This window comes from Hylaeus anthracinus, unplaced genomic scaffold (genome assembly GCF_026225885.1).
Source record: "Hylaeus anthracinus isolate JK02 unplaced genomic scaffold, UHH_iyHylAnth1.0_haploid 0, whole genome shotgun sequence".
In the NCBI taxonomy this organism is placed as follows: domain Eukaryota; kingdom Metazoa; phylum Arthropoda; class Insecta; order Hymenoptera; family Colletidae; genus Hylaeus; species Hylaeus anthracinus.
In genome coordinates this window covers 7,880,266-7,892,744 of record NW_026533254.1, presented here as the reverse complement: position 1 = coordinate 7,892,744, position 12,479 = coordinate 7,880,266, and the positions used below count along the sequence as shown (strand labels likewise).

At 40.1% G+C, this 12,479-nt stretch overlaps 1 protein-coding gene across 5 annotated transcripts in view; it reads right to left on the bottom strand.

Moving 5' to 3' along the window:
* LOC128887704 (ankyrin repeat and BTB/POZ domain-containing protein 3) overlaps positions 1-12,479 on the bottom strand; it is a 31,947-nt gene that overhangs the window by 3,627 nt on the left and 15,841 nt on the right. For 2 of the 5 annotated variants that reach the window (XM_054143907.1, XM_054143915.1), the window contains exons 1-5: positions 4,947-5,345; positions 2,945-3,234; positions 1,459-1,663; positions 1,036-1,281; positions 422-901 (exon numbers count right to left, since the gene is read on the bottom strand). In XM_054143907.1, coding sequence (XP_053999882.1) covers positions 422-901; positions 1,036-1,281; positions 1,459-1,663; positions 2,945-3,234; positions 4,947-5,330 — 1,605 coding nt within the window. In that variant the 5' untranslated portion in view covers positions 5,331-5,345. Of the gene's footprint in view, positions 1-421; positions 902-1,035; positions 1,282-1,458; positions 1,664-2,944; positions 3,235-4,946; positions 5,346-12,479 lie in introns of those variants that run through there. The other 3 variants (XM_054143929.1, XM_054143937.1, XM_054143922.1) reach the window with 2 other exon arrangements.

Genomic DNA, 12,479 nt, shown 5'->3' with positions numbered 1-12,479 from the left:
AACGTTTTTTTCTCTCTTTTTTTTTTTTGAAGCTCTCTGCATGGTTGATCATTTATTTCCACCTGTGTGTATCATTAAATTGCCATCAACCTGATTGACAACACGATTGACATTCCACGTTGATTTTATAATTAATTTTTTTACTATAAATTAAGTTGTAACTGTACAACTAATTATATTTAAATTACATTGTATACAGTTATCAAATTTGCATGATATCTATATGTTTCTTAGTTAAAAGTACGTGTTGTTACCTTTCAAGTGAATCCTAGCAAGACATGTACGATTCAGAGAAAAAAAAAGTTTGTGAAAATAGATTTATACTTCATTGTATTGATACAACAATAAAAAATACTATAGAAACTACGCTCTATAGGTACTATGGTATGAAAAGAGCTTGTACCGCATATCCTCCACGTACCTTGGTGCAAGAATCAGCCAAGGCAGGGCACAAGACGATTTTAAATGCACTGTAGATCTCGTGTTTGCTGCACAGACCAACGGGCTTGGCCAGTCTCTGAGTCTCACGACCGATTCTGACCAAGGCCCTCTGCAGCAGGTAAGATAAACGAGGTATAGTCTCCATAGAGACTTGGTCCATGTGCTCCCTGGTACGACCATTCTGCAACACGCGAAGCACGTCGTGGTGCGTCCAAGGTAGTTGCTGCAACTCCACCAGTCTATTGTGGGAGTCCACCCAGACGAATTCATCGGCGCTGGTCACGTTGGTGTTGATGGTTTCCAAGCTGGAATGCCGCATCAGTCTTCTTACAGCAGGCTCCGAGCTCTCAGAGCCGCTCAAGGAGGAGTAAGTGGACGATGACTTATGGGAACGCATCGTGAGCTGTTGGATCGCCAGTTTGATGTCTTCCAAACCGGATCCCGACCATGGCACCTGCAACTACGATCAATGTTTTCCATTAAAAACTGACAATTGCCAACGCAGAGGAGGTTCTTGAATGTTTTCGATCAGTAACGTCGCGTTACGAGTTAGAAAAGCGAAGTTCTGGTTAGGTTGTGTTTTGAAAAAGGCACCTTGGCTGGCGTGGCTCTGTGTCTATTGCGATTTTGGCCAGATCTGCTCCTGCCATTTCTCTGGGTAACGGAGGCCGATAGACGATCGTCTTCAGGCACAGAGTTCAGCTGCTGAGGACTATGCGCCCTGTGGTGACGATGGGGTGGCGAACTGCTGCTGGTGTGGCCACCTGTGTCCGACATGCTCGCGTGCCCCGATGATCGATTCTCATCCGAAGAGCTGTTGCCTGTGCATTCTGGTCGCCTCTGGAAAATTTATAAACATTTTCAGCATCGGAGTTACAGTATTGGAGCATTCGAAACAAACTCCAGTAAGACAATTGTTCCTTGGTAACGATATGTATGGTAACATTTAACAAATAGGCTTAAATAGATATTACTAACATGTACAATTTAATTATAGATTGGAAAATAAGTGGATACCTGAAGCGCGCGTATTTCGTGCAAACTGAGATGATGATGCTGAGAGTGATGAGGATGTTGAGGCGTGGGCGTTGGAGCCACGCTGTCTGTATCTCTCTCAGCCACCATGTGAACCATATTGTGAACACCGTTTTTCGGTGAACTCTCTGCGAAGTCCTTCGAGTATGGAGGACAATATAGATCACGTCCATTGCCACCGCCAGGTCTGCAAAGCAAACGAAAATACCACATTACAAACGGGCACACCAAAAGTTTAAACGACAAACATTGGTGGTTGAAGTGCTGAGATAATTTAGCACTTAAAAATAAAGAAATACATTTATGCAAAAATGTACATCGACCTTCTCTCCAAGATCTGAGGGTTATTGTGTCGCTGATAAGATGTTCGACGAACTGACCCAACACACTACTGATGTATTCAACTGTTTACAAACAATACTCGTTATCGTTCCTTCGCTACGTAATAATGTTGCGATGCTTCTTGTCCGAAGTGATAACGATAAGTTACTCTACTCGAGAAATTGCAAACACGTGTTCGCAATCTAGGTTTCCAAAATGTATTTTCTATTATTTTGCTTGACTTTTTGTGAGTTCATTCGTGTACATAACTAATGGGGGTATTTGGGTGATCTCATTTACGTGGACCACCCTGTACAATAGTAATTTATGTAATCAGGTTATTCTGTACAGGATAACATGTGGTAACCCGGTTAAGATGATCTGGGAGCGGATTGCAGAGGTGCCTCGAAAACCTGTAATTTACTAATCATATTGTTGCCTTATGTATATACAATTATTTTATTTCTCACTAAGAGCAACCCATGCTCTCTTTCTCGGTGTAATCTTGACTATTAGAAGCGAGAACATTCGTTTCGTCCCAACCTAATACCAGAAAAGTTGGAAGACTTTTTAAATATTTTATAGTAAACCGTGGATCGATTGAAACTTGTTCCACTTGACCCCCTGTAGACTGTTTCAAATAATTTTTCTAAATTCTACTCTGTTTTGATCGATTTTAGAGAATCTGAATGTGTTTTATTTAAACTGTAGTTGGACCAGCAGATCTATATAATCACTTGACTCCTGTAGACTGTTTCAAATAATTTTTCTAAATTCTACTCTGTTTTTAACAATTTTAGAGAATCTAAATGTGTTTTATTTAAACTGTAGTTGGACCAGCAGATCTATATAATCACTTGATCCTTGTGGATTTTTTCAAATAATTTTTCTAAATTCTCTTCTATTTTTATCGGTTTTTGATAATCTGAATGTGTTTTATTTAAACTGTACTTGGACTTATAACGTTACGTGAGTTTAATGACACTAGCTAATTCGGCCAAAGGATCGAAAAGAACAGCGACGAATTTTCCGTTAATCTTTCGCTGGGAATTCCAGTTGCTAAATTTATGTCTGCGCCACCGACTAAGCTCTGTAACACTAATTTTTCATCGAGACGGCGAAACGCAACAACATTAGCGCGATTTACCCCCTCAGGCGCCATTGCTGAACGAAGCTCCAGTCCGCCTTGAACCCGATGTTGTCCCCCGGCAAGGACCAATGATCCTCGACCTGGCTCTCGTCCTCCTCGATCCTCAGAACGTCCTCCCTGTTAGGACTGACGTTCACCACGATCTCGTGCGTGACCTTGGCACCCTCATTCTCCACTAGACTGACCGTCGACCGTTGTCTCTCCGTCGGCGACTTCCCTGAACATTTCGAGTCCTCGACAGGATCTGGCTCCGACATCCTGCACTCCTCTTTCGCCACAGGCTCTGTCTGACGAGGGACCATCCGTAAGCGACACGTTTCGACGAAACTATGCGAATTCTTGTTCGTTCGGCTCTAAGAACTTTGCTGCGTGTCTTGGACTTCTAACCATTTGAAGGTAGGAAAGAGGTATACAGGGTGGTCATTTTATGTGAAGTAAGGGTGTGCGGGATTCCCGTAAAATGTCCGGGATACCCGAGAATATTCGGGATTCTCGAGTTTATGCGGGATCCCGAGTTGATTCGGGATTCCCGAGAATACACGAGAATCCCGCAAAAATCCGGGATTCCCGAGAATGTAGGGGATCTCGAAAATGTTCGGGATTCCCGACAATGTACGGGATATAGAATAATATCTGGGATTTCCGAAAGTGTTGTTATTCTTGAAAATTTCAGCAATCCGAATGTACGGGATTTCGAAATTCCCGGGAATCCCGAACATTTACGGGATCTCGAAATTCTCGGGAATCCCGAACGGTTTCGGAATCCCGGAAATTCACGGGAATCCCGGATGTATTCGGGACTTTGAAATTCTCGGGATTCCATCCCGATCCCGGGAGGAATTCCCGACCCGACCGGGATCCCGGCACACCCCTAATGTGAAGACATTGAAATATCTCGAGAATTATGCATCAGATTAGAAGAAGTGGGTAATGAAAGTTGCAAAGGTGGACATTCAATAATACCAAATTCGAAATAATACCAATAATACCAAATCTGGGGGTGAGGGTGGAGGAAGATAAAAAACTTAAATGGGAACCCCCATTTTTCATTGCAGATTTGGATTCTCCAGAAAGAAATACATAAATTTTACCTAGGAGTTTTTGCATTTTCCCCCTTCGCAACGAACAACTTTCATTACCCGCTTGTTCTAATCTGATGCATAATTCTAGAGATATTTCAATGTCTTCAGATAAAATGATTACCCTGTATATCTGAGAGTTTTTCGGGGGTAAAGGGAAAACTGTTTGATAACGAGTCCAAGGGTATTTGAAAGAACGTTTCTTGGGGAATGTGACGCAATTTTTTTGTTCGGAAAAGACCTTGAATTGACAAAGTTGCAGCGTTGTCATTGACTCTCAGTCACCGCTAGGTTTTCTTTAGTTTTAATTTCTTTGGAACTCGAAGTGCCAATAAAATGATCGTCGTTTTGAGGCAAAGGTGACCTGATTCTCAAATCTCGAATTAGAGATCTCATTCGAGAAGTCAATATAATCTTAGAATTCGTGGCAATAGAATGCTAAGAAAGCATCTCGAGTTGCTGGTAGATACCAGAAAAAAAGGGCCTCGAGTGCAAACGGTTAAAATATTTTAAGTAATTCAAGCATTTCTGAATAATATATTAAATTGTCCAAGTGGCAATAGTTCATAATACCCCCGTCAGTTAACCCTTTGCACGCAGCAAATCTATCAGCAATAATGTTTCTTTAGTTTTAATTTCTTTAAAACCCGAAATGTCAATAAAATGATTGTCGGTGCAGTAAAGGTGACCTGACTCTCAAATCTCGATAGCTCAGCATTTGTGGCAATAGAATGCTAAGAAAGCATCTCGAGTTGCTGACAGATACCAGAAAAAAAGGCCCTCGAGTGCAAAGGGTTAATATCACCCAAGTCGTAACTTCAGAACAAATAGCAAATGTTTTCCAAACAAACACCCTACAGCAAAGTTCTCAGGTCGGTTCGACAAATTCTCCAAAGTTTCCCGAAAATCCGCTCACTTACCAATCGTCCCGTGTGAGTCTCCTTCGATTTGGCTTCCCTCTGCCTCTGGCTGCTGTCCCCGAAGTAAATAACAGTCTTGTGAGCAACGTCTCTGTCGGGTTTCCCCGTGACAGCTGGCGTCATCGTCCTCTCTGTTTCCGTTCCGTGACTCTTGTCCTTCGTGGCGTCTCCGTATCCTTTGAACCTTGGCTCCTCCGTCTCCAGCCACTCCTTGGACGGGATCCTCGTCGTTAAGGGCAAACCTCGGCGCAGAATGAAGTTAACTCCTTCGTGAGGAGCTCTGGAGCTCTTCAGGTTCGCGGTCATCCTGGTATCCTTCAGCTCACGGCACAGAACGCACACGCAGTCCTTGTCGACGCATGATACACGCTGGATCGACGTCATATCACTCCAAATATTGCATTTTTAACTGTTGCTCGAGTTGGAGGAAATTGACGAGTCAGAGGAGATACGGTTGGCCAATGACGACAGGAAGTGAAGTCAGAGCTTTTCCAGGAATGAGATTACGACGTTGCGTATATCCAGAGGGGAGTGTTTGAACGCTTTGGTTCATTCTTCGGCGACTCGAAGTGAGAAATATTCGTTGCGACTGTTTATTTCAAGATTCTTCGGCACAAAGAGGAGGAAATTTTTAAGACGATCCTTTGAACTTCAAAGTTTGAAGTGGACGATGTTGAAATGCACTTTGATCGATTTATCCTGTTGCAGTTCACAGCACTGTCTTGGAACACTTGATTCACGAATTTATAAATATATTTTTATTTTCCAAGTTGCAGATCACTCCTGACGTCGCTACGTCAATTTTAAATTGGTTGATTTAACGATAGGTCAATTTGAACACAAACTATGCCTAGAGGAAATCGTATTTTTTGTGAATGTATCTGTTTCCATTGAACATCTTCCAAATACTCTTAGAAAGACGCATCTACTTAAAATATTTGTATTTGTAGGAGTAATAAATAATTGTAGGACTCCAGTAAAAAATAAGACGTTTTTCCCACTGGGCCATCGTGTTTTTATTTAATTTCTTATTATTGTTTTGTACAATATATACTAACAAGGAAAGCTTTTTAGTTGTCCGCCTCTGAGTGTTTCGATTTTTGGATATGTTTTGAAGGACCAAAAAATAAGATATACGTATTTTTTTTATAATGGACCGTTTTCGTATTTAGGAGGTGAAACGACCCCCTAAAGTTTCAGCTGAAACTTTAAGATTTGTAATGAAATTTCATAACAGGTTTTACAAATTGTTTTTTGGAACCTAAAACTAAATATTTTGAAAGTATGTGAGGTTTGCCAGTTGAGCACATGTAAAAAGAAGTACTCGGGATTTTTTTTTCTCTTTCAGACAATCGGTTCATTTTTAATCTTCCAGACTAGCGGGAAACGCCCATATTTTTTAAAATGATTGTTAAGAAGCGTAGTTTAAGCCCATTTTTTAGTTGTAATGGTAAATCAATTATTTACACGTATAAAAAATTTTAAATTATGGTGTAGTTTCAATGATTTTACAGTGGCTTCCCTCCTTAAAACAATCAGAGGCAGACATGTAAAAAGCTTCAAGTATACTACGGTATCGATTCATTTTACCAGTTGTTATTTATTAATTCCCACCAATTTCGCGAGAATTCCTATACGAGAATTTAGCCCTCAAGTATGGTTTCACGTCAATGTGTGTTCTCGGAGTGGTCTCAGACTTGACAGCCAATAGTAATTTACTGTTCGATAACCTTTTAATTCCACGTTCATGTCTTTATTACAGCAGTGCCGCGCTAGCGATGAGGAATGTCGGAACAAAGAAACGGTAATTTGAACTGTATCCTGATCAATTTTTCAGCGATCGGAACTAGGGAATGCGGTTCTATGGCAGTCACGTTACGTTACTCGCAGAGGTTGCCTGGAATTTCAGTAACAGCGTTAACCTCTCGAGGAACATTAACACAATTCCTTATGTTAACTTGTACTTTTTCCTTTGTACCAAAATTACCATTACTTGCGATCACAACACCTTTTAGAATTAAAACATGTACCATATCAAAACGTGACAGTATGCTTATATGATAAAAATTGCTTTGGTTTGCACGTGTTCAATTAAAGTAAATCAAATCTATTTAAAATTCGTCCCTCAAGAGGTTAACAGTAGAGTTAATTGCTTTAATGACTTTTTTTTCCATAGGAAAGAGAAACTCAAAGATTACATAAAGGCAGTCAAACCCGACCAACCAGATTACTTCGCGAAGCTAAAACTAGTTGCCTATGTATAATCCATTTAAAATTACGTCTCCTTTCAAACTTTTATGGATGAACGATTAGAATGTATATTCAAGTTACGTGTGCGTGCGTGTTTGGTACAACCGCAACATTTTTCGTTAATTTTCTTGTCGTCACTCTCGCAGGATATTAAACCATTTTCTGTAGGACCACATTCTTGTATAGGACCCTTTCTTTCTATTTCGCCAAGCACGATGGAAACTTAGTGGCTCGCGAGGCATACAAAATATTCGCGGATTTATTCGCTCGTATTCCAAAGATAGAACACGCCAGAGCAATTACGCGGTCGCGGAGGCAAGTTTGCGCGACTTTCACCGTTCCGGTCCGCGTAAAATTGATTCCAAAAGTGGTATCACCGACGTACAGGCAATTTGCGATCAGTGGGGACCCGCGAATTTCGTATCTAGACGAAAATCAGGAATGTACGTAACGTTTAATAGGAGTGAAAGCAAGAACATCAAGCGGGGAATGATATTCTCATTCAACAAACGAAGACTAATCCGAGAAAACTGTTTAATAGAATACACTCCGCGAATAAATCGCTATAGGTTTAATTTAATACGTGGTTTGTTTTTGACGACAAACAATTAATAGTTAATACAATTTTGACCAGTTGTGGGCACTGAACCACCTGTGCCACGGTTTTCTAATACGAAGCATGAAATCTTGGCTGGAAACTTATTTTCAAATGTATACTATTTCATGGACTCTTACAGGATTAGTTTAATGCATCGAAGGCGAAATAACTTGTTAATTTACAAAGAGAACAGTTTTACTAGCAGATTTGCTCTTCAATTTGATTTACGATCGCAATTTCACCAGTATTTCCTCGCATCGGTGAAATCGAACAATTTCCAACGATCTCCCTACAAATTTGGCTACCTAAGATCAAATTCATACCTACAAACGTCCTATGATTAAATTTAACGATTCTCCACTTCACTGGCACTGTAGCACAACGCTAAACCAATCAAAGAAATCAGTAACCTGATTACTCAGTTCTCTCTTCACTCTGTGTCTCGCTAATTTCCAAATTTAGTCGTTAAAAATTCCTACGCTTCAACCACGATTTTTCTAACACGCGCGCAACACGTCACCGCGCCGAAAAACGAGCAATTTTCACGTATGGTCGTTGGTTCACTCGCGTCACTATCAGAGCGAAACGATGTAACCGAGGAGCTCATGGTGAGGAACGAAGACCACGAGAACCACGAGCGCGGCAAAGCTCGCCGAAGACGTCAGGATAGACCATGCATCGCTCCACTTTAATCCACGAATGCGTATCGCACGTTGCTAGGTCTCCCGTCCCTCATTCCGGCGGTTAAGTGGTGGCTGCCGCTCCGTAAACTGTTATGGTTCTTTTCATCGTGGGCCGCCAGGAAACGGGAGAGTGCAAACGAATGTGTGTCTTTGGCGAACCCCACCGCGCGAACGCTATTCGGCGGAGGACTTCCGGCGACCATCCTACTTCCTACGGCCGTGTGCTCGAATCACGTCGCCCCTAACCGCGGCTGCGTGACGATTCCTGGACGGTAGCGATGGGACCAAGCCAAATGGACATTTCACGATTTGTTGTACACGGTCTGTCTAAAAAGAAACCGAACTTTTGCTATCGAAAGAAAAAAGTACGTTTATTTACTCAAAATAATCTTCCGCGTAATTAACATTTCGAAGGATCTTTGCAGGTGTTGTTTTAGTAGTCCGTTTAGTACGGCGGTTACAGCGGCCTGAATCTTCGAAATGTTGCTATAATGTGTTCCTTTCATTGGAATTTTCAATTTTGGAAAAAGAAAATAATTGCAGGGAGACAGATCAGGCGAGTAGGGGGTGATGATCCAAGGTAACAATGCCAATTCCAATGAAAGGAACACATTGTAGCAACATTTCGGAGATTCAGGCCGCTCTAACCGCCGTACTAAACGGGCTACCAAAACAGGAACTGCAAAGGTCCTTCGAAATGTTAATTGCGCGGTCTACACGCTGTATTGACGCAGAGGTAGATTATTTTGAGTAAATAAACGTGTGTGTAAAAACTTTATTTGTATTTTTTTCTTTTTATAGCAAAAGTTCGGTTTCTTTTCAGACAGACCGTGTATGCCAACATAATCTTTGTATTTCCTTTAGTTAACACTTTATCTACCGGGCTATTTAAAAACAGTCTTTAATTCAAAAAAGAATTTTCTACAGTAACATATGCCAATCTAGGCTGACAATAATTTCTCCATACACCATACATTGAAAGCAAAGTCTGTTTCCAAACACTGAACATTATAAGTAGACAACTCTCAACACAGTAAATAAATTCGAATAGCTAACTGCTGCAATTAAAAAGCCTAAAAATAGGCTGCCGGTAAATGAAGTGTTAAGATAATTCTGTCTTCTTCTCATCCTGCGTCAAACTCCAGCAGCAAACATTTCAAATTCCTTCCTTCGATAATTAATGATTTCATCTTCACTAGTCATTCCGGACCTCGGACTTCCTATCCTTCCATTTTCCATCTTTTCCGAACCTATAAAGCCCACTACTTTTCCCTTTGAACAAGAGAATTGTCCGAACCGTCTCAACACGAGGATCTATAGTCTTCGTTCTATTATATATAACTTCGTTCAATTTCGCTCGAGGTTGTACTTGTTAAATAATAATAAAGTAACGAGTCAATACAACAAATTTTGCGCCATTCGAAGGGCTCTCTGTGTTTCGATGCTCCAGGAAACATGGCTCGGGGGCGACATTTGGATATGTACGAGTATTTCTATACCGGTGTTAGGTGATGAAATTAGATCAGTTATATTCAATCGTTTGAAACTATAGTATTTGTATTGTCTTTGTATTTTATTTCTGCTTCTTCTCGAGGTTTGCAGGACCGTTACATCCTCTTTACAGTTAAAATCTTAAACTATTCTTTATAAACTATCCTTTTTCTAATCTTATTCTACCTTAACCTATCCTTATTTTACTCCGTGTACAGAAATAAAAATATACAAACGCGTAGCATGTTTGAAACTATAGTTTGAGTAGAAATTTTAATCTTGAAATTGAAATTTCTAATGAGTAGAAATTTGACATTTATTTGACAACCCGATATGCATTATAATGAATCTATACACATACAAGTTTCAACCTGATGAGTATCGCAACTTGTCTGAACGGCGTTCAGTAGCTTCCGTATAAGCCTGCGCTAAAAGCCTGTCAAACTTATAAACTAAGTACATATAGGAATGCAATTATGATTTGTTAAATAAACTGTAACTTATCGAAAAGACGTTGCAAGCAAATTGCAAGTAATCTATAAGAGTATGCATGAAGATAAAATTTATTATTACTGTTATTGTTAATTAACAATAAACAAAAGAACACAATATAATACGGGAAAATTACAGTATATATTAATACTTAATACTTAATAATACTTATTAATGCTTTGCGGCAAATAATTAAATCAATATTTATAACGGGTACTCGACTGTATAAGAATGAATCCGCTGTCTTCGCATTTAATTATCTGTAACTCTACTTTCAACAGACACATTTGCTGGCCCATTCTGTTAGACTAAAACTACCGACCTTCTAAGTTCTCGACGAATTCATCGCTGCATTGAATGTATATGGATAGGTAACCTGAAACTCAACCAGATAGAACCCTAGATGGATGGAATTCTAATTGGCAGCAGTAAGGCAAATGCACCGATGGTATCGAGACGCGTCTCGTTTCCATCGCTACCGGACATCGTTCCTGATCCTTTCAACAGTCTTCCCTTTCTATGCAAACCGCTCTGCCGTGCGGTCGACTCTTTTATCTCGATCTAAGGGCGTGAACCGCTAATGGGGGATTGGGAAACGCGCGTACCGAAACGCGTATCAGTATACGGAGTGTCTCTAACAGATACTGCGTATCGCGAAGTGAAATGTTGAATAAGTCACGAAATCGACTAACCTTTGGACATTCGTAAATCGTGTTAGGAAGTATACCTATGATTCGATGCGCTTTTGTATAATTTTTGTAGAGATTAAATTTGCTATAATTGGACCGGATATTTATGGAACTTCAGATTTTTAACCCTCCGATGTCACACGTTCTGGAAATAACGCGCCGGTCACAGGAGGTCCCAATGACTTCAGCCATGTTTAAACGATTCCCACGTTGCCAGTATCGTTCCGAACGACTCATCAAAATTCAGGATATTAGTTTGAACCTTTAAAAATGAGAATCTCATGGCAAAGAATTTTTATCAAATTTTCAAAACGACGAAAAAAAATCAGCAAGAAGGCAATGCGTAACACAAAATTTTTTTACTAAAACAAATCATAACTCTGGCAATTTTTGATATATTTTTATAAAATTAATAACTTGTAGTAATTCTAGCTGAGATATAAATGAAAGTGTGTCTGAGCGTCTCAACAGTGCACGATGTATTTAATAAAAGATAATAATATTTTTTGATAAAAAAAGGTGCGGTTATTCTCGTGCTATTGCAGTAAATCTGCCACGTTCGTGGATAAAGAAACAAACACTTCTTAACGATCCATCGTGCACAACGAAAGAAGGAAAGAGCGTGTGCAGAGGGAGAGAAGAGCGAAAGAAAGCAACCGGTGTCACCGTTTTCCGGTGCACCTTCACAAAGGCGAGGAAGATTCTCAGGAGTTTTCTAACCGTAATTAACGTCGAAGGTGCAGGGTGCACAATGCGGAAGGCGAACAATTAACTAGGCCAGAAACCGTTCTATGGCTGCTATTAAGAAAAAAAAAATGGCTGTCCCTCCTGTTAAAATATATCAGCGATACAAATGATACCACTAGCTTGCTAATTGATCACGAATTGCGCGCTTTTCGTTGAAACAGGCCCGAATGATAAATTCGCGTGAAAGTTGTAGGTCATTTTACTGCCCTAAACAAACCGGTACCCGCCGTTCTTTTCTTTCTCTCTTTGCCAGCTGCATTGGCTGCATTCTCTGCGCTATTCTACGGGTAGACGTATGCGCGCTCAACGTTATGATTAACGCACGTTCTCTGTTCTCGTTTACATTGTACATGTAATTCTTCTATTCTCTGCAAGCTAAGTTTAGGGCGTTTTGCTCTGGACGCCTAGATTTAACACAAACGTGTAATCTGAGGTATTATTTTAATAGTAAAATATGGTATTAAACTTGTTCCTTAAAAAAAAAGAAAAAAAATATTATTCATATATTTTCGTCCATTCTGTTTAAGTAAACTCAACTTAAACCTAACTCAATTTAATCTATGGCCAATTGCAATCGATCTAA